Source organism: Euprymna scolopes, chromosome 25 (genome assembly GCF_053919585.1).
Source record: "Euprymna scolopes isolate OS-2025 chromosome 25, ASM5391958v1, whole genome shotgun sequence".
In the NCBI taxonomy this organism is placed as follows: domain Eukaryota; kingdom Metazoa; phylum Mollusca; class Cephalopoda; order Sepiida; family Sepiolidae; genus Euprymna; species Euprymna scolopes.
Window position 1 is genome coordinate 49,494,951 of NC_136506.1, and position 22,975 is coordinate 49,517,925.

Genomic DNA, 22,975 nt, shown 5'->3' on the forward strand with positions numbered 1-22,975 from the left:
AATCAAGGAATTGTATAAATAGATGAATTCCAGAAAATGTAAACCCTATCATTTAATCTTCACTTTGCTTGGATGTACGGCGCTAGAAAACTTACAATCGAGCACACTTAGTATATCTGTTTACAGCTTTGTCATTGAACAACAGTTTTGACGATGGGATTATGCAGTGTCATAAGTGTGTACCTCAAATGGAAGCAATCTTAATGCAAATAACAATCCCATTATTTTTACCAAAATAATATTTTAAATGAACATCATTATTGTCATTGCTCAGAAAACATGGCTAACGGTATGGTACGTTTCCATTAAACGAGTTTTAGAAAACTAATCGCATGGATATCGCGAAAATTTATTTGGCAGTTACAAAATAAGTAATGACAAACTTTTATGAAGGGCATCATTGAAAACGGAAACCGCGACAGTTATGTTTATGAAATTACAAACATGTTTGACGATGAAATGTACAACTTTTTCACTCTATATAAAAACAATATCTCTTAGCAATCCACCATTTTAACGTTTTATTTTCTTTCAAACCTAACGTGTCAAACATTTTTATTAAATGTTAATAGGAAAGAAAATTAACCTTACATTGAAATAAGTTTAATTTTTTAATGTTATTTCATTTTGCGAAAACTTACGTCTTGCCTTTAAAAGATAAGTATATCGACTTCGTTGTTTTTGTGTACAGCATTGTCGAAAGTGTTGTAATTTCGTTCTCCTTCAAATATTTCAAACTTTATTATGATCGATAGTTTTATCTTTAACATTTCCTGATAAAATTGCATAACTGATGGGTAGCACTTAAAAAAATAATTGATAATTGCGATATCATCTGAATGTAGTCGTAGTCACTTATAAACATTTTTGACGTGAGCTCTTTGAATTTTGTCGCCACTGTTGTATCATTGTTAAAAGAGTACAATAGTCAACATCGTTACAGAGTAAAAATATCAAATAACACATAAGAAGTAGGGATAAAAGAAAACATTATGACAACAAGACACAAATAGCGAGACAGACGTTAATAAAATACAACTAATATCAGACGTAAGATTTATCTGTTACTCCCCGTATTCACCTTCAAATGCTCTAAAACATGCAGAAGATTAGAATCACGAAGCATACAAACAAATAATTTTTAAGACTGGTTTAATTGATTTTTAAACAACTGGACCAGTCACAGGGGTGTACGCTTGTATAAGTGATGCTGTTAACTAATAAACATTGGAAGAAACTCAATGTGCTCATTCGTATAATAAAATCAAATGTTGATTAGTAAATGCACTGTTTTAAATAATGAAAACTTCAATTATAAGATACTTAAATAATAGAAACGTTAATAATCAGACACTTTAATAATAAGAAACTTTAATAATCAGAGATATAAATAATCAGAAACTTTAATTAATAGAAAAATTCAAGAACCAGAAACCTGAATAATCCGAAACTTTTATAAATAGAAACTTTAATGGTCATAAAACTTGAATATTCAGACACTTTAATAATCAGAAACTTTAATAAATTGAAACTTTAATAATCAGAAACTTTAATAAATAGATACTTTAATAAATAGAGACTTTAATATACAGAGACGTTAATAAATAGAAACTTTAATAATCAGATCCTTTAACAAATAGAGACTTTAATAAATAGAAACTTTAATGAATAGAAACTTTAATGATCATAAAACTTTAATAATTAGAAACCCAAATAATCAGAAAATTTAAAAAATAGAAACATAAATAAATAGAAATTTTAATAATCAGAAACTTTAAAAATCAGAAACTTTAATAAAAAGTAACTTTATTAATTATAAAACTTTAATAATAAGGATTTTAAATAATAGAAACTTTAATAATCAGAAACTCGAATAAATAGAAACTTTAATAATCATAAACCTTTAATAAATAGTAACTTTAATAATTAGAAACTTTACAAAATAGAAACTTTATTAATTATAACACTTTAATAATCAGAAACTTTAATAACTAGAAACTTTAATAATAAGAAAGTTTAATAAACAGAGACTTGTATAACTAGCAACTTTAATAATAATAATAAACTTTAAACAATAAAAACTTTAATAATGGATAAAAACTTTAATAATCATAAAACTTAAATTGATAGAAACTTTAAAAAATGGAAACTTTAATAATCATGACACCTAAATAATCAGAAACTCGAATAATCAGAAACTTTAAGAAATAGAGACTTTAATAAATAGAAACTTGAATAATCAGAAACTTTAATTAATAGAAACTTTAATGATCAGAAACTTTTATAATAAGACAGTTAAAAAATAGAAACTTTTATAAAAGACACTTAAATAATCAGAATCTTTAATAATAAGAAACTTTAATAAATAGAAACTTTAATAATTATACAACTTTTAATAATCAGAAAGGTTAATAATAGAAACTTTATTAAATGGAAACTTTAATAATCATGACACTTTAATAATCAGAAACTGAAGAAAATAGAAACTTTAATAAAAAGGAACTTTAATAATCAGAAACTTTAATAAATAAAGATTTAATAAATAGTAACTTAATAATATAATATTTTAAATAGTAATTTAATAAATAGAAACTTTAATAATCAGAAACTTTAAAAATCAGAAACTTAAATAATCAGAAAATTTAATAAATAGAGACTGTAATAAATAGTAATTTAATAATTAGAAACTTTAATAATCAGACACTTTAAAAAAATAGAAACCTTAATAAATAGAAACTTTTATAATCAGAAACTATAATAATCAGAAACTAAAATAAATAGAAACTTTAATAATTATAAAACTTCAATAATCAGAACCTTTAATAAATAGAACCTAAAATAATCATAAAACGTTAATAATCAGGAACTTTAATAATCAGAAAGGTTTAAAAATAGAAAATTTAATAAATAGAAACTTTAATAAATAGAAACTTTCATAATCAAAACCTTTAATAATGAGAAACTTTATTGAGTAGAGACTTTAATAATAATAAAACTGTAATAATCATACCACTTTAATAACTAGAAACTTTAATAATCAGAAACTTTATTAATTAGAAACTTTACTCAATAGAAACTTTAATAAACAAAACTCTAATAATAAGAAACTTAACAAAATAGACACTTTAATAATTATAACAGTTTAGTAATCAGAAACTTTAATAAATAAAAACTTTAATAAATAGAAAATTTAATAATGAGAAAGTTTAATAAATAGAAGCTTTTATAAATATAAACTTGTATAATCACAAACTTAAGTAAATAGAAACTTTAATAAATGGAAACTGTAATAATAATAACACTTGAATAATCAGAAACCTTAATAATCAGAAACCTTAATAATCAGAAACTTTAATAAATAGAAAGTTTAATAAATAGAAACTTTAATAAATAGAAACTTTAATAATAAGAAACTATTATAATCAGACACATTAAAAAATAAAAACATTAATAAATAGAAACTTTAAGAATCAGAAACTTTAAGAATAAGAAACTTTGATAAATAGAAACTATAATAACCAAAAAATTAACGAATCAGACACCTTAATAAGTAAAAATTTTAATTATTATAAAACTTGATAATCAGAAACATTAATAATCAGAAACTTTAAAAATCAGAAACTTTAATAAATAGAGACATTACTAAATAAAAACTTTAATAAATAGAAACTTTAATGAATAGAAACTTTAATAATCATAAAATGTTAATAATGCGAAACCCAAATAATCAGAAACTTAAAACAATAGGAAATTTAATAAATTAAACTTTAATAATTAGAAAATTTACAAATCAGAAACTTTAATAAATATAAACTTTTATAATTATAAACTTTGATAATCAGAATTTCAATAATAGAAACTTAAATAATGAGAAAAGTTAATAAATAGAAATATTAATAAATAAAAACATTAATAAATAGAAACCTTAATAATCAGAAACTTTAAAAAATAGAAACTTTAATAATCCAAAAACTTTAATAATCAGAAATTTTAATAAATAGAAACTTTAATGATTATAAACTTTAATAATCAGAAACTGTAATAATCAGAAATTTTAATAAATAGAAACTTTAATAATCATAAAACTTGAATAATCAGAAACTTTAATAATCAGAAACTTTAAAAATAGAAACTTTAATAATTATAAACTTTCATAATAAGACACTTTAATAAATAGAAACTTTAAATAATAGAAACTTTAATAATGAGAAACTTTAATAAAGAGAGACTTTAATAAATAGAAACTTTAATAATCACCAAACTTAAATTATCAGAAACTTTTATGATCAGAAACTTTAAAAAATAGAGACTTTTATAAATAGAAACTTTAATAAATAGATACTTTAATGAATAGAAACTCCAATAATCATAAAACTTAATTAATCGGAAACTTTAATAATCAGACACTTTAAAAAATAGAGCTTTTTATAAAAAGAAACTTTTATAAAAAGAAACTTTAATAAATAAAAACTTTAATAAATAGAAACTTTTAAAAATATAAAACTTTAATAATCAGAAATTTTAATAATAGAAACTTTATTAATTAGAAACTTGGATAAATAGAAACTTTAATAATCATTAAACTTTAAAAATCAGAAACTTTAATAATCTGATATTTTAAAAAACAGAAACTTTAATAAATAGAACATTTAATAAATAGAAACTTTATTTATCAGACACTTGAATAATCAGAAACTTTTATAAAAAGAAACTTTAATAAATAGAAACGTTAATAAATAGAACATTTAATAAATAGAAACTTTATTTATCAGACACTTGAATAATCAGAAACTTTTATAAAAAGAAACTTTAATAAATAGAAACGTTAATAAATAGAACATTTAATAAATAGAAACTTTATTTATCAGACACTTGAATAATCAGAAACTTTTATAAAAAGAAACTTTAATAAATAGAAACGTTAATAAATAGAACATTTAATAAATAGAAACTTTATTTATCAGACACTTGAATAATCAGAAACTTTTATAAAAAGAAACTTTAATAAATAGAAACGTTAATAAATAGAACATTTAATAAATAGAAACTTTATTTATCAGACACTTGAATAATCAGAAACCTTTATAAAAAGAAACTTTAATAAATAGAAACTTTAATAATCAGAAACTTTAATAAATATAAACTTTAATAACCATAAAACATATATAATCAGAAACTTTAATAATCAGAAAATTTAATTAATAGAAACTTTAATAAATAGAAACTTTAATAATCATATAACTTTAATAATCAGAAACTTTTACAATGAGAAATTCAATGGAAAGAAATAGCAGCTTCAAAATAGGATTGGTAATTAAAATATAAATTTAATGCAAATAACTATGTCGTAAATCACTATTTTCAGAATTACATAAATAGTATGTTTATTCAAATATTTTTGTCGACGTTGTCCAAAACATATGAATACTGAACGCTAAGATGGCGGACAAGATGGCGGAAGAGTTCAGATAAAACATCAGATACAATCTTTGCGGTAGCATATAGAACAATGCTATGACATTTATATTATTTTGGCATATCTTATTTTCCCTTAATCGTTGTTGGTCTTTTAGCTATTTTTTGTAATGTTACCAGCTGCAATTTTCACAGCGTTTTCGTCGTTTACTTACAAAGTTTCTATGTGCTTCTTTTCGAAGTTATTAACCGACATTTCTGATTGAACACTTTATTCCACGCATTGTGATATGCTGTTTCTATACCGTGTTCCATGCAATTTAGCTAATTAGTATTTAGCTTCTTTAGTTATCCCAGAGGTGATTGAACCTCAAATATCTCTATATAATCCAGTCTAGAATGGTTCTAACTAAAACCTATATCCTCTCTATCATGTAATTAGTAAAACAACCAGAATGTGTTTTTAGAGAACATATATGTCTTAATAGCATACTATTTTGGGGTAAGCTCATATCTTTTGTTCTATTCTTATATTTGCCTAAATAATTCTCTGCACAAGAAGATATAAAATCAATACAACAAACCGATCAGTTTTAAACAATGGTGATAATGAAGATTATTCTATTATACTTTATGAATATATTCGTTATTCTAAATTTTATTGAAACCAATTAGAACATTTTTTATTCTACAATTTTTTTAAACATGAAATTGAATACAGAAAAGCTTGCTTACTTGTTAAATATTCATGAATCGCATTTAATACAAATCTGAAACATTAAAATTTTAAAATGGGCAGATGTTTCATATTAATTCCACGACATCTTTTTAAATACTCTAAATAAACTGAAATCTATGGAATATTTACGTAGTGATGTATAAAACCTATTAACACGGATTCAAAAATGATTTATATAATTTTTACATAATGGATAAAACTTCATATTTGCTTTTTAAATATTTTTATATACAGACATATCTATCATTATTCTCCTCAATAGTTTTAATAACTAAAGAAATCATCGTAGCTTTGAATATGTACTGATTCTTTTCAAAAACGTAAATAACAATACCTCATCGTCGAACTTTTCTGAATTGTTTATGCACATCAATAACCGCTGTTCTTTTGTGAGTAAAGCACATTTGCCCTTTTCCAAAGTTTAACAATATTCCATTTCAAATTTTATAATTGCTAAATGTAAACAAGTCGTTTCGCACAAATGGTATTAAATGACAAAAGAACACATACACTCACACAGTAGCGTCCATGTGTATCTTTCTTTGTGTACATCTCTCCTACAGCTCACACCACTGGACCGATCATAACCAAACCTGGCATAATAATGGTTCCCCAAAATAAGGACGGTGTATACCATTTTTCAAAATAAAGGTCAAAGGTCAAGGTCAAAGCCTATGCATATATACTCCATGCCCACACCATTGGACCGATCATGACCAAACTTGACATGATTATGGTCTCCGACCTAGGGACGGTTAACATTATTAACAAGGTCAGAGTCAACGGTTAAGGACGAGATTTTGCTAGTATATATATATATATATATATATATATATATATATATATATATATATATATATATATATATATATATATATATAATCCAAATCAATAGTTTCCAGATGTGATGCAAAAATAAAGCTTTGGCAAAGTTCATGCAACAGTGCTCAATATCAAAATTAGGTAAGCTATAATGTTATTTATTTTATTTATAAAAGCATTTTATATAGCTACTTATCTTTGAGGACGTTTCACTCAGTCAGAGACGTCTTCACGCGGTATTGCCTATATAAAGTAAAGTTCGTAATAAAAATTGTACGAAATTTTCCACTACAAAATTAATCAGGATTCCGCATCACATGATATTTAAAACTACAATTAGCTAACGACATTTAATATATGTAAAAAAGAAAGGAAAAGAAAAAGGTAGAGAATATAAAATGTATATATACATATATATATATATATATAGTAGAAATGGTAATTAATAAAAACCTGAAAACAGTGCTCAATACTGTTGTAGAGCAAATATGCGTTTTAATTTTTATTACCGTATTTTTCTGTTAAGTTACATTATTTTTTCAACTACACGGCCGTTTTTTGGTCGTCATGTAGCTTCCTCAGATTTTACAGAAATTTCGTTTATGGTGTTATGGTGTCATGAAAGAGTGAATGATGTCAGGGAAGGGGTTGGAGGAAAGCAGAAAAGAAGAAGGGAACAAGGGAGAAAGGTGGGAGGGGGTGCTTGGTATGTCGGTAATGTTTAAGTTTTGGAGTTTAAGGATATTAGGTGGTTGTGAGGGGGTCTGGGAAGTTCATCTCTGGTGTGGCTGAAGGCATAGGGATAGATGGAGGGGAGGGAGATATGAGGGGTAGAAGGAAGGGGTTACTTTAAAATTCAAGTCCTAATATTTAGGTTGTTGGCGTCTCGTTGGTGGGATGGTTTCTTTATAAGTATGTCTTGACCTGTTGGGTGTTCGCTTAGGTTGGGAGTCGGGGGGGGCTATAATTCGGTTTATCTATTTGATTTTTATTTGTTGTTAAGTGCTTGGAGAGGGTTAGCTTGCGGCCGTACGCGCGAGCACACACATGCGTACATACACACACATATACTTAAAGAGACGTTCACATGTACACTTGCATCTTCAGCTTGGCATGTAAACACATGCACATATGCGTACATGCATCCATATACACCCGCGCTGCTCCCGCTGACCCCAAATTTTCCTTAAGGTGTAAAATTGAGTACGTGCGCGTAAGCGTGGATGGGCACATACACAGACACACACACACATTTACATCCATACATCCATGCAGGCGTATACATTGGACCTACATGCGTATAATAATTCAGATATACATGCATCCCTACGCATATATGCAAGCACACGCGCACATAGAGATACTTATATTCGTGAACACATACACAGCGGCACGCTCCTACGTACGTATGTGGATAGCAGATAACGGGCACACATATACTTTCATATATACATACGCATACATAGGTACGTACACATATACATCGATACCCCCAGGTACGCACGGACATACACATGGATGCACACATGCATATATACGCATACATACATACCTAGATATACAGACAGTTATTGGTATAGACATATTCGTCTACATAGATGTAAATCTAAGTTAATTTGTGGGTATATAGACGCAATACTTTCGTTAAATGTAGACATGATTATACATAGATATGAGCATAAACACATTCCCAGGCTTATATGAGTAATATTCCTGTTGATGCACACCTCCTCATACCTACAGATACACGTCCCCACACGCATGCACTCACACACATATACATGCATATATGCATACACATATGCACACATACATGTACTCATACATACATCCGCAAAGATCCACACCCACTCTCACTTAAGCACCGATATCAGCGCAGGCATATAGTTACAGATATATAGTGTGACATGCCGTAAATATAGGCACAGGTTTTACACACATATACTTACATACGCATTAATAAACGCACATGTACCCGGGATATTGGTCCTAGGTAGCCATATTTATAGATTTTGGGGAGGAGTTTGAGGTAGTTTATATGGGGATTAAGTACTGTAGTTATTGTTCTAAGTTGAGGTATTTGTTTTTTTAGGGTATTATAGATCAGTTTAGGCGGAAGACTATATTGGGGTATCGTACTCTAGGGTATGCGTCTATGTAAATAAGGCATCGGTCAGTTATACATTTCCCTGCGTACTTACCTGTGCAGGTGTAAATCCACATAGTTATATGTAAACAATTTATGTGTTAAGTAGTGGAGGTTGCATGTAGGGTATGGTGGGGTTGGGCAGGAGGTTGGCTGGGGGGGAATTGATGCCGATTATTGGGTGGTTATGTGGGATAAGGTTATGTGGTGTTTAGAGTTGGTGATGATTGGGGGTATGTGTTATTTTGTTGGATTTAGGGGGATTCTTAGGGGGAGGAGGTAAAGGTGGTGTGGAGTGTGTGGGGAATTGATTAAGGGGGTTTAGTTGAGTATATGTCATGGTAGTTTGGTGTATGTGGTGGGTGGTTGTATTGGGTGTATAATTTAGAGTATTTAAGGTTGTGTTGTCTAAGGGATGTTTTAGAAAGTGCATAGTTGCTAAGAAGGTGGGATTTGTAATGCCTACAGTTTTTGGTGGTTTCCTGTTTTTTGTTTAGTAATTTGTCTCTGTCTTTAAAATTGGAGATAAGGAGTTTCTTGTTTAGGTATTTACATTTGGGGAGTTTAGGGATTTACATGTGCTGGATTTTCTAATAAACCATTTAATGGTTGGTGTAAGGTTATTTTGGGTTAGATGTAGATAGTGAGTAGTTAGTGAGGTTTTGTTAGGGTGGTTAGGGGTTGTGAAGGAGCATTTTTGTACTCTGAATCTATCCTTAAATGAGGTGCCGGCCAGGCCAATATAGTATTTTTTGTCGTTTGGATTTTCTTTAGGTGCGATTGTAGCTTTATATACTACTTCTGTTTGTAGGCATTGTTGATTAAGTGGGAATTCCGATTTGTTGGTGCAGTTTCATTTGTTCTTGTTGGCGATGTTTGTATTTTAACCTTTGTTAAGTATTTTTTTGTTATGTTTCTTGATTATTTGTTCTAGGCTGTCCGTGCAACTGTAGCTGAGTTTAATTGTGATTTTGTTGAAGATTTTGTGTACTATGTGGCTGGGCGGGAAGTGGTTGTTTATTGGTTGGAAGAATTTAGTTCATAGCTTTGTTTTGACCATTGTATTGAAGGGGGGGGGGTGAACCAAATTATTTTCCTAGTTCAATTTTTCTTGTTTGAGGTATTGGGTGAATTAGGTTTAATGTAATTAAAGGTGCTGTTTGGGTGACCACTTTCCTTTAGTGCATTTTCGTAGAAGGGTTTGTGTTAAAAATTTCGAGTTTGGAGGAATTTGTGCTGTCTTTTTTCGATAGATTTGGGGATGCGTTTTATTATATGTTTTGGATGGTTTGATAGTAGGTGTATATAGTGGGTAAGTAATGTCTTTGGTGTAGGGTTCGTATGTGTTGCTTGAGAGGTTGAGAGTTATATCGAGAAAGTTGACGGTTTTTATGTTGGATTTGATGTCTAGTTTTAGGCCTATTCTGTTCATTTCTTTAGTTAAGGTTTTCTTTATTTTTTCACATTTGGGGCCATTTGAGTTTTCAACTATTATGATGCCATCATCTCTATATAGTCCCATGTTTTTGTTATTTATAGTGTTAGTTAGGTTGTATAGAATTAAGAGACCGACAAGATCAGTTGCTTTTGCTGAGTCTGCCGCTCCCATTAAGAGGTCGAATGATCCGGATTGGTTCTTCTTAGTCCATTATGTGCTTTGGCTAATTAGGACTGTTTTTCTAGGCTTTTTATAATGTCCATTTCGGATGGTTGTTGGTCGGAGAGTAGAGAGGCAAATTCCAAGGCTTCGTCAAACAGTTCCTTTGATATGGAAGGAAGCTTTCAATATCGAACTGGATGAAGGCGGCCTTCTTTTTATTTTGGATGTTGTTGAACCATTTTATAGTGTCTTTAGTATTAATCCACTGGTTTAGTTCGTATTTGGTTTTAATTTGTAAGTTAATTATTTCTAGTATTCTTTTGCTAATTTTTCCTATTCCGGGTTAGTGGGGTTTATGAGTCTAGTTTGAGGTTTTACCTCGAAGTTGGGTTTGTGGTCCTTAAGCATTATGTAGGCTTCTTTATTCGCTAGTTTCCCGACTCTGCTAATGTTAAGGGTGTCAGTTGAAATATTTGCTTATGTCAAGGATACCTTTCCCTGTGAGAGAAACATCTCCAAAGAAAAAAAAGCGTTTATTTACAGCACAGCATTTATATTTGCGTTCTACCATCCTCACAATGATGGAGCAACTATATTTGAGGGTATCGCTAAGCAAATTAGGTCTATCTGTTCATCCCTCAGCCATCATTATTTAGAGCTTTTAATGTTCATAATGTTAAATGGTTAGTTCACTCAAATAAAACGGATGACGAAGGGAGCTTTTGTGTTTTCCTTTTTATGACCTAAATCTACTTGGGAACACGATGCTGACGGACAATTTGCAAATCTTTTAAATCTTTTTCTCACAACATGACCTAAACTGTGCTAATCGAGGATTAGTGCAGTTTAGGATCGCTAGGCTGTTCTGATCACTCGGTTGTCTCAATAAAGATAAAACAAAGTATAAATTTCCAAATATTCCTTTCCATCGAGCAGTGAACCGATAATCGATCGCTAACTTGGACGGTTTCCGAAAGCCACTCGAGCATAGCACAGTGTATTTATATTAAGTGGTGGAAATGAGGTAGAAATACATTATTTGTGAGACAGTTAAACATGACTTAAAACCAACAATATTGCAGTCAGCATGGAACGGAGGCCTGCAAAACTACTCCTATACTCCTTATATAAAAGTGCGCTTGGTATAGCATCTGACTTAACTGATTTGTATCGGCAGCTACATACTTTCCAAAACATTTTATTAGAAACTGAACAGCAGGCCTTTGTACACTCCTGAATGTGTAGTCACCATTGCACACATAACCCAGTACTTCAATTGCTTTTGACATAACAGATGTTTAAAAACTAAAACAATCACTGCAAAATATTATTTAAAACGCGAGCGTGTCGTATGTGAATCCACCAAGTCTAAAGTAGAATAACAGAGTATTGCTTTCCGTGAGTTTGGCGAATAACAAACAATGCTCTATGCGTGTTTTCTACCCCAACCACTATCAATGCGCCTAGGGGGATTGCGTCAGCATCTGACTAATTCAAACTTCTTGCAAAGAACCTTGTAGCAAACTTAACCCCATGTGATCAGGGCCTTCTACCTCCAGAATTTCCTCACCAAGAATGAAAATAATCGGAGTGACTTCCACATATTTGTTCGTAATATTGCCATATCGATTAAGAACCTTGATACTTGCTTAGTAATTGTTCCTGACAGTATTTCAGTTATATTACTCACAAAGCTGCAACCGGAACTAGCACCTATTCTTACAAAAGTGTTCAATCGATGCATAAAGAAGAAATGCGTCCCAGCACATAGAAAAAAACCTTATCACTTTGTCCAATATTGAAAAAAGTGGATATCTAGCTTATGCATTTCAGTGCAGATAAATTTATCTTCTGTTTATCATGAGTAAGTTGCTTGTGTCTGTGCTAAATAGAATAATTGTCACACACCTCAGTAAAAGCAACCTCTTCAGCGACCAGCAATATTGTTTCCGTTAGGTGAGATCTATAACTGATGTACTGATTGCGCTGGGCATATCAAAGGCATTTCATAAGGTTTTGCATAAAGGTCTACTTTACAAGATTTTCAGCTATGGAATATCTGCAAATGTCTTCTCGACCATCATATCATTTCTCTCCGATAGGTCTATACAAGTACTCGTCGATGGGCAAAAGTCGGAAGCTACAAAGTATCAATGCGGGCGTGCTGCAGGGATTCATCCTGGGCAGAACTCTATTCATTATCTTCATCAATTATCTCCCAAATCACATTCTAAATTCATTTGCCGACATATACGCAGATGACACAATGATCGATGGAAAAACTTCAAAGGCCAGCAATGACAAATATCTCACTGTTTCTTTCCTAAAACCTTGGACATGTTGTGAAATGGAGTAAAAAGTGTCTGATTAATTTTAACTCATCCATAACCAAGCTTTCATTTGTTCACCATAAACGCTATGATCTTCACTTGGCCACAAATGATAGGAATGCCCCTCGTCTAATAACAGTTTTTGCTTTGACAAACTTCTGAGTCTGACCGCTCCTTCTGACATGGAATACTTACATCAAATCTGTTGCTAAGGTTGCGCCTTTTCACGGTTCCAGAAGGTATTGGGAGCATTATATTTTTGAAGGGAAACTTATTCTCAAACCGCATTAATACAAAAATGCCTTTTCGTATAAAAATGATACAAGTTTACGGCATCTATAAAACACACACTAGCTCGGGTTAGCTCAGTGGTAAAGCTTCAGGCCCGGTCTCTGGGGGTCTGGTTTTGAATTTCTTAGTTTCAGATAATCTGCTGAAAACGTGCTCCTGAAAAATTAAATTATTAAAAATATGTCTTTCTCTCCACATCTTCAGGAAAAAATATTCCCAACTAGCATCTATGTAAGAATGCTTCTTATGTATAAATATTTGAATTTGTTCAGAAGTTTCAAATAAATATTATTTGTAAGACCACGGTACAGTTCAAACATTAGCAAAAATTAGGTTAGTTATGCTGGCGTCTTCGTTTCGAATCTAGCTATGAAGAACAAACGGTGATGAAACATAAACGTCTAAGATGTCTCTGTAGATAATTACGTATGAAGCTGTCTTAGATCTTCACAGATAACTTGTATACATAGGTGAAGGGTTAGTGTAACAGCACCCACACATTTTAGAACCACTGTAAAACTAATTCAGTCTAATCAATTGCCACAAGACAGTCTAGACGTTAGATCTCAATTTTAAATTAGAGTTTTAATTGTCTAAGATACATATCTTAACAGAAACTGAGGATACATCTCTCCCATATACTAATGTGTAAATATTTACAATGTATATGGCGTCTGGTACTCTTAAATGATCTCTCATAAAGTACTGACCAGGTTTCACTTTTCTTAACTTCGGCGTTCGAGCAAAATATGTCATGTCAACGTTATTATGCAGTATATCTATCTATTTACCTTGGGGAGTGATAGAATAATTTGCCGCTAGCGCATAATCAAATGCTCTTTGTGTCAATAAATTGTACTTAGGCATTTTGACAATGTTTGGTCATTTAATATCGCATGCCCATCTTAGATGCGACCAAATAACGTAAGGGTTAGAAACACTGAAAATTGCTTAGGCGGTCAAGTTACAAACCTGCTTGAGTTAATTGATAATCTAACCGCACTGAAAAGCTGTGATTCAACGATACATTCTTTCTATGAATGATTATATATATATATATATATATATAATATATATATATATATATATATATATATATATATATATATATATATATATGTTCATGCGAGAATTATACAAGTTTATATCTTTTCTTTCTTCATTTTTTATATAATGACGTGTAGTAACACAAAACGTTTTCGGAAAAAATCTTTTTATTTAAAGAACAAAAGTTCCTAATGTATCTTCAATATTCCTCGGGACAGAAGTGGTAGGAGGAGAATATATAGTTAATGAGAAGGTGCCGTGTAAGCCTTATATATATATATATATATATATATATATATATATATATATATATATATATATATATATATTAACGGTTCCGATAAAAAGTTTAATTCTATAGGAGATCCAGGTAATTATTGAGGGTCACCCATTGTACGTGCTGGGTCATTGAGTCGTCTTACTCTCCACTGTTCTTATTATAAACGTTGATGGTTTCCCTTTTCCTTCAGCCATACCTGACAATTCAATCTTTCAACGTATTACGGCTTTTCGGTACTCTTCTGATATCATCTTTGAATAGTTTTCCACATACGCACAGTTCTTAGTCATATATTTTGTAGAGAGGTTAAGCTACACAAGCTGTTTCCGGAGAGCCAAATCGCTTCTGAATATTGTCCTAAATTACACATTCTATGAAGTTCTTATTCCAACAAGATTTTCATGTATGCTATACAAACTGTAGTGAGTTGTCGGATTGTGTTCTTTGGTGTCTGGTCAAGATTTATTGGAACTGATGTCATGCTCCTTGCATAATTATTTCGATGGAGGGGTGATATGTATTGCTGCTACTACAAATTCCTTTTTTCTTCATATCGTAAACCACAGACGATTCTTTTTTTTTTTACATCATATTAATGGTAAGGATTGAAGTTTAGAACTGATGTTATGCTCCTTGCATAATTGTTCCGGTGGAGGGTTTATTTTAAGCTGTTCATCTCCTCTTTATATGTATTGCTGTCACTACACATGACATATGACTTTCGGTTTATCGATGACATAAACTCCATACCTATGTGGGTCATCACCACAGTTCACATAGTCTAGGTCTAGTAATGTTTGAACACTTTCCTGATGAGGTCAGAGTATGAATGTGTGATAACATTAATTAAGATAACATTAATTCGAAGAATCCAAATAATACGAATAAACAATCTGCATCTACAAAATTCAGAAACTCATTCATACACCCCTCACACACACACACACGCATATATATATATATATATATATATATATTAATTATATATATATATGTATATATATTTTAATTATATATATATGTATATATATTTTAATTATATATATATATATAAATTCTATATATATGCATATATATTTTAATTATATATATGCATATATATTTTAATTATATATATATATATATATATATATTAATTATATATATATATATATATTTACTGTTTACTAATAGGCTCAAGCTGGATCAAACCCCCGTTAAATATCAAATGATAATGAGATATAAAATATATATCCGAAATCTTATCTGCAATTACAGAGAAACTATTTATGATTAACACATTAGAGAACGTAACACATACTAAAATATAATTGTATTTCGACATATCTCACTTACCAGTAATAAAATAAGGTAAACTGAAATATACTAACTTCCTAGCATGTGTTAATCTGTTATTAATATATATATATATATATATATATATATATATATATATATATATATATATATATATATATATATATATATATGAAAGTTGAATTCCCTCTGTGTGTGTGTCTGTGTGTGTACATTTCCTTACCAAAGTACTATGTAAATTTTCGGACTACAGACTCGAGATTTGACATAAGCTGCATTGAGATTTAGGAAAATATTTTTAATCAGTTCTCGGCCAGAAATTTGGCTGTCAAGGAGTTAAAGTTAAACGATTTGGGTCTAAACACTTGAAAGTTTAAATGTAGGTTACTTGGAATTGGACATGGATCAAACTTTTTAACTTTAGTTAAGGTTAAAACAATAAATATTGTCGGGTCAAAATTGGGGGCAAAGTATAAAAAAATGCGAACTCTACCAAATAACTCAGCCAATTTCTGGTTTAAACATTTGAAATTTTAAATAAAGGGTATTCAGAGGAAGGGTAAGTCAGGGTCGACAATTTGAGCTGTCAAGCGGTCAAAGTTCATAAGTTTTTACCTTTGCCGTCTGTAGCAAATTACTCAACCAATTTTTGGTTTAAATATTTTAAATTTTATATAACGAGTAGTCAGATATGCTGCAAGCATTTTAATGAGTTTGGGACCAAAAGTTAGCTGCTAAAGGGTGAAAGTTTAAGGACGTGACCGTTTCAGATTCTACGAAACTGCCAATTTTGGGTCTAAACCAAAATTGAAATTTTAGATGTAGATAACTTATTTTGATTTGATATCAAAACAATAAATGTTAAGGGGTTTCAATTATGGTCAATTAAAAAAAAAATATTACCTCTGCGATCTCTACCAAATTACTCTGACAATTTCTTGTCTAAACAGTTACATAAATGGTAATTACACATGCGGCAAGTTAGTAACAGTACATAACCTCAGGCAAAGCCGGGCTGGATTGCAAGTATATACATATATATATATATATATATATATATATATATATATATATATATATATATAATTATAAAACTCGAATGACCTTGTAAAGAGTGATATGTAACCCACTTTCCGGTTTACGACATCCGGTTGCGCATGCGCGCATAAACATTACGTTTAGACAATTGGACAGAGTTATCCCCCTTACACTATTAATAACCATGGAACTAATACGGCCCTTTTTAACTAGAGGGCGTGAATAAAATCTTTTTTTTTCTTCTTCCAATTTTTAAAAAGTCGTCTGCTTACATTGTTATTGCCGATTTTCCAGTAGCTGATTAATCTTACCATAACTGGCCATACTCCTGTATTTTTTCTGCACATGCCAAGGGAAATCTGTATCGGTAAATGCACACGTTCCTATTACATTAAATAGTGTTTTCTTTTGTTGTTGTTTTTAAACAGCAAATGCTTGAATCTAATCGGTCATTTTTTTTTACACATATTAAATCCATTTTTTAACAAATTTAACTTTTTAAATTCTTCATAAGTTGTTAAACAAAGCTGTAAAAATGTCGTCGGCGTTCGATTCGTAGGAAAATCATATTTAATTTTCGATTTTTGAGCGACTATTCAGAAAAAAAGGTAATTTTACACGATTAGGAAAGATTTTTTTCCATGTTTGAGTAAACCGTCTGGATGCCATTAATCTGGAAATATATTTTTATATAATTAGAAAAAGAGAATTACAACACTAATATATATATATATATATATATATATATATATATATATATATATATATTCAATAAATGTTTTGGTTTTCTAATATTTTTGTGTTCGGAAAAAAATCTTGTTTGTTACTTATTTGCTGCGGTATTTGACCAAGAAGAGATTGAAGTTATCCCCCACCACCATTGCCGCCGTCCGTATACTGCAGAATTGCTGAAAATAAAATAAATTAATTAAAACAAAACATTGTAAGTTAAATAAAACATGTAATGTTTTGTGACTTACCTATTAAAAGTAACACGTGATTAGAACAAAACGTTTTCGATAAAATCGCTCGATCTGTTAGGGTTTCTAAATAATATGCTTATGTTCTAAAAAATGTCGAGCGTTTCGTCTATGTGGAAGAAATGAACAAATCGTAAAACGGTGTAAACATGATTTTGTTCCTTATATTAAAAATGGCAAACACTTTTTAAAAAAGGAAAACAAATGCTTTTATATGTAACAAAAAAAACCCAATTTTCTTTACGTCACAAGTGTCACGCTCATACATGAATTCCATAGCTAATATAACATACTGACCCAACGGGTCACGGGTAGCCTAGTATATATATATATATATATATATATATATATATATATATATTAACACAAAAGTTGTAATCAAAGCATAATAGTCTAGAACCATAGCTCTATGTTCAATTAAATCGATCTACATATCTATAAAAGTGAAAATGTTTGTGTGTGTGGGGGGTATGTCTGTCTGCCTGTTTGTGTGTGTACACTTTCCTACCAAATAACTCTGTCAATTCTCAGTCTACAGACTCGAGATTTGACATAAGGGGCATTGAGATTTGGGAAAATATTTTCAATCGGTTTGCAGCCAGAAATTTGACTGTTAATGGGTCAAGTTCAACGATTTGACCTTTGAAAACTCTACCACACTCCTCCGCCAACTTTGAGTCTAAACACTTGAAATTTTAAATGCAGGTTACTTGGACATGACTCTAACTTTATTGTTTGAGCGTAAAACAATAAATGTTAAGAAGGTCATAATTGGGGGTCAAAGTTTTAAAAAAAAATGACCTCTGCGGTCTCTACCAAATTACTCAATTAATTTTTGGTTTTAACATTTGAAATTTTACATAACGTGTATTCAGACATAGTATAAGCTTATTATTCGATTTTTGACCGAAAATTTGGCTATTAAGACGTCAAAGTTTAAAGACTTGGCCTTTGCAAATTCTCCCAAACTCCTCCGCCTATTTTGGATCTAAACACTTGAAATTTTAGATGTGGATGAGTCAACCCTTTTAATATATATATATATATATATATGACGAAAAAGGTTTTAAAAATCTCACAATGTGAATTGAAAATGGAAATTTTCTGTTCAGTGGATTTTATTCAAACGACTGTTTTCAAATGTGACTATATCCCTCAGCTACCAGTTAATGTCAGGTATTCAGAATAGAAATATCAATCGTTTTGTCATGTATTTGTAATTATTCTATTCGTAGATTAATTGTAGGCTGATCTATAACTGTGGTGTATTATACATTGATTTTCAGATATCAGATCATCGCACTGTTTCGTGGCCAACATCTCGACAACGTCTTAAAGTGTACCTGTTCCTCTCAATAATGTGAGGCCAATACTATCTTAAATGCCAAGTAAACCAATATACAAATCAATAGAAAGTTTACGTTTCATACTGGTTTCTAAATCGGTAAACTGTCAAATTTAAGTTCAGATGCGCTCTTCTCAATAGAAAAAAAAATGAAATTAATTAAATAAATAAATAAAATAAGTATTAAAAATAAATATATAATAAATATGATAAGATATAAATAAATAATTAATTAAATAAAAACAATTTTTATTCACTAGGGAACAATGAGTTTTTTGTATGTCGATATTGGACAGCGAACTAACAGAAAATTCTCAATGAGCAAAACGCAATACGTAAAATTCGAGAAAAAGAAAATAAGTCACGTCGGCCTCTGTTCAATAGGCGACAATTGTATTATGCTCTTTTTACCACTGTTGCACATACGTGTGTGTTGTGTCTGTATGCATGAGATGCACTATTTTACAGAGACTAATGCCCTGGGATGCATACTATATAACTTACCGGACGATGGGTTGTTTGAATTAATAGAGCCATACAGTCACTGCGCCTACATTTGTAATATATTGAAGTTTACACGTAGTAACATGACCTCGCTGCGTTGCTGACAAGAAGATAAATAATAAATGTGGCTTAACTTTGCCCTTCGTCGCATTTTTATGGATGAGCAATCATCAAATGAATGTTGAAACAGAGCATGCTGAATAATCTGTTTTTTACTGTTACGTCTTTCACAACATCATATTTTATTCGTGAAAAATGTTTCATGTATATGACGTGGCAAAATTCTCTAGCTGGTGTGAAACTTTTACAATCATAAATAAGTCATTATATAACTGATCCAGCTAAAACTGATGATTTTCTTAATTATAGAAAACTAAGTAATTTTACATACAGATTATAAGTGGTATCGTTTTAAACTATAAAAACATTTTTCATATTTACTGGACTTCATAACGTAAAAGTTGCATAAAAGAAATCAGGGAGGGATACCATAAAACTTATATGGAATTAAAGGATAAAAGTAATACTGTTAATATTTATAATAAACAAGGGACTAATCCAGCTAATATAGAAACATCATTATTAATTGAGTTAAGGATAGTAGGAATGGGAGATTAATTAGGAGGAAGAAGACGATTTGATTCAACTCATTTAGTGAACGCCGTAAAACCGATATATTTAAAGCATTATATAAAATAATCGCTAATAATTTCAAACATAATGAGAAAACTACTTGATAAATAATACAACAAAATATTTTATTCAACTATGATAAAGATTAAAATAGAATATCATTAAATAAAAGAAAGCGTAGGAAAATGAAGAAGAATATGAATCCGGGGAACTTAAAATTGAAAAGAAAAGGTAAGTGTAGGCGAAAAAAAGAATGGCTATTAAATGCTGCACGTCTAACCAAAAGTATGGAGTATAAGTGCAATGTCATCAGCATATATCAGCTGAACAGAGAGAAGCGTTTAAATTCAAAATTATAACCACATGGCAGCTACTAAAATGTACGTATAGTCGACAAAAACATTCATTTATCAGCGTCTTATATATATATATATATATATATATATATATATATATATAATTATTTTTTTTTACTATAATAAATAAATACTTATGGACACTAGTGTTTCATCCTTTCGGTAATCTTCAGTGCAAGGTGTCACGATTAACACCAGTCGAACGATTCGAACCCCGCAACACGAGACATCTCTGGCTCGGTTAGCAAAGACCGTATCAATTCGGCTAACATTAACTGCGTGAAATAACATTGAATTTAAACATTTTAATTTTAAATGTTCATTTAGGTCAGTCAGACAGTGATCTAATCGTTATACGATGATCTATACATAAGAGCTAAACTGATCGACTTTAATTCAACTGAAAGTGCTCAACGATAAGAAACGAATTTCTTAAAGGGGCTGTCATAATCATTTTTTTACTATAATAATTAAATACTTACAGACACTAGTGTTTCATCCCTTCGGGAATCTTCAGTGCAGGGTATCACGATTAACACCAGTCGAACGATTCGAACCCCGCTAATATATATATATATAAAGTTCACTTAATAAATAAAATAATGCATCACTTACTTCAAATTTGCCGACAAAGCAAGTTGAGTAATTCGTCCATTGCTCGTTTGTTTCTGGATGAGTGGCCCATGTAGCATTCTTACGGCAAATGTTCGTCACATAAATTCCCTCTACAAAAGGAAATGAAAAAATATTTCATAAGAATTTTTCCATTATTATCCATACTTGCGTGGATGTATACCACAACGCATTTATTTTAAAAGTCCGTTACATATATCATGATAAGATGAAACATTATTTTAGTATATGAGAGAAGATATAACAAAAATGGCTAAATATATCAATCCTGAATAGACAGCTAAACAATATTTTCGAGTATAGATGTTGATAAATGATCTCTATCCTAACAGATATGATAAATAATAACGGTTACCTAACATTGATGTATGAAATTACTGTCTGGTGAGGCTCTATTGGTTTATGATCCGCACCCATTAAAGCGTCTCAAGTACCGACCTAGCTACTATACCTGTAAATAGTTTCCTTTCTTACACTGCGTACTGAAAAGCAAACAAAACTTTTTCCCATCCCGAAACTACAATACGACGAAACGCCTTCTTTGCGAACTACAAAATCAAGCTCTTCAAGTCTAATGTCAACAAATACTTGTTGATCCATTCCTCGAAGCAATACAATTGTTGATAATAACACCCACTGTTTTCAAGACTCTAGTTGTATTGTGCTACATCCAACATAAGCGATCTCATTAATTTTTTCTCCGATTGGTCGGTGCGGCTTGAAAACGATATTTACATTTTTCTATTTAAAATCTTAATAACTGCATGAAAGATCACCTCAAATATTAAAGTAAAAATAAAGTCAATTCATTAATCATCTCACAATATGAATCATGATTTAAGAAATGTTGTAATGTTACTATAATAAGTTAGGTACAAAACGTTTTCAAAGGTTTAGTTTGAAAATGTACTACTCAATTTTTATTTGATAAGCTAAAGCTGCCCTGTCTAATGTATTTTTCCTTTTGTGTTTTTCTAGTTTTTGTGAATTGAACTGCAGTGTCGGGATGGACAGCATATTTGAAGAAAATGTCGTCTCATATAAATTGCATTCTGTCTCAATAAGCAAAGTGTGCTTCCACTGTGTCGACGATCGAAACATCGCTGTTCTACGTCATTGGTTGTGCAGAGGTATGAGACAGAAAACCAGTGTTGCATCTGAATATTTTATATGAATTATTATCTAATATGCACCAAATTCTACTGAAGTTTCAGACATCTTCAAATCGTCTGAGACTGAGTGAAAAGTACTTTTTGTTTTATCAAATATTTAACCCTAAAAATAAGCAAATATTTTTTATATTTAGATGTTTTGACTGCAGTTATATCAACCCTCCTATATTTTGTTGTTCAAATCTTTTGTTTATGCTTTTATGTATCATCTCTTCTGTATATTGTTTCATACAGAAATACTAGTGTTATAATTTAAATAATCTAGAATTGCACTCCTTCTTACCATTTCTCTTATCGTCTCAGGTGGTATAGTATATACTATCATCAGCACCGATCTCCTCATCGCCA

The 22,975-nt window shown here is 30.3% G+C and overlaps 1 protein-coding gene across 10 annotated transcripts in view; it reads right to left on the bottom strand.

The window, feature by feature from the left end:
• The window catches only part of LOC145247346 (calcitonin gene-related peptide type 1 receptor-like), a 987,580-nt gene that overhangs the window by 310,713 nt on the left and 653,892 nt on the right, over positions 1-22,975 (bottom strand). For all 10 annotated transcript variants that reach the window (XR_013863250.1, XR_013863251.1, XR_013863249.1 and 7 more), the window contains one exon: positions 21,438-21,547. Coding sequence is in view for 7 of the 10 variants with exons in the window: in XM_080109020.1 (XP_079965146.1) it covers positions 21,438-21,547 (110 nt within the window). In the remaining 3 variants the exon portion in view is untranslated. The remainder of the gene's footprint in view (positions 1-21,437; positions 21,548-22,975) is intronic.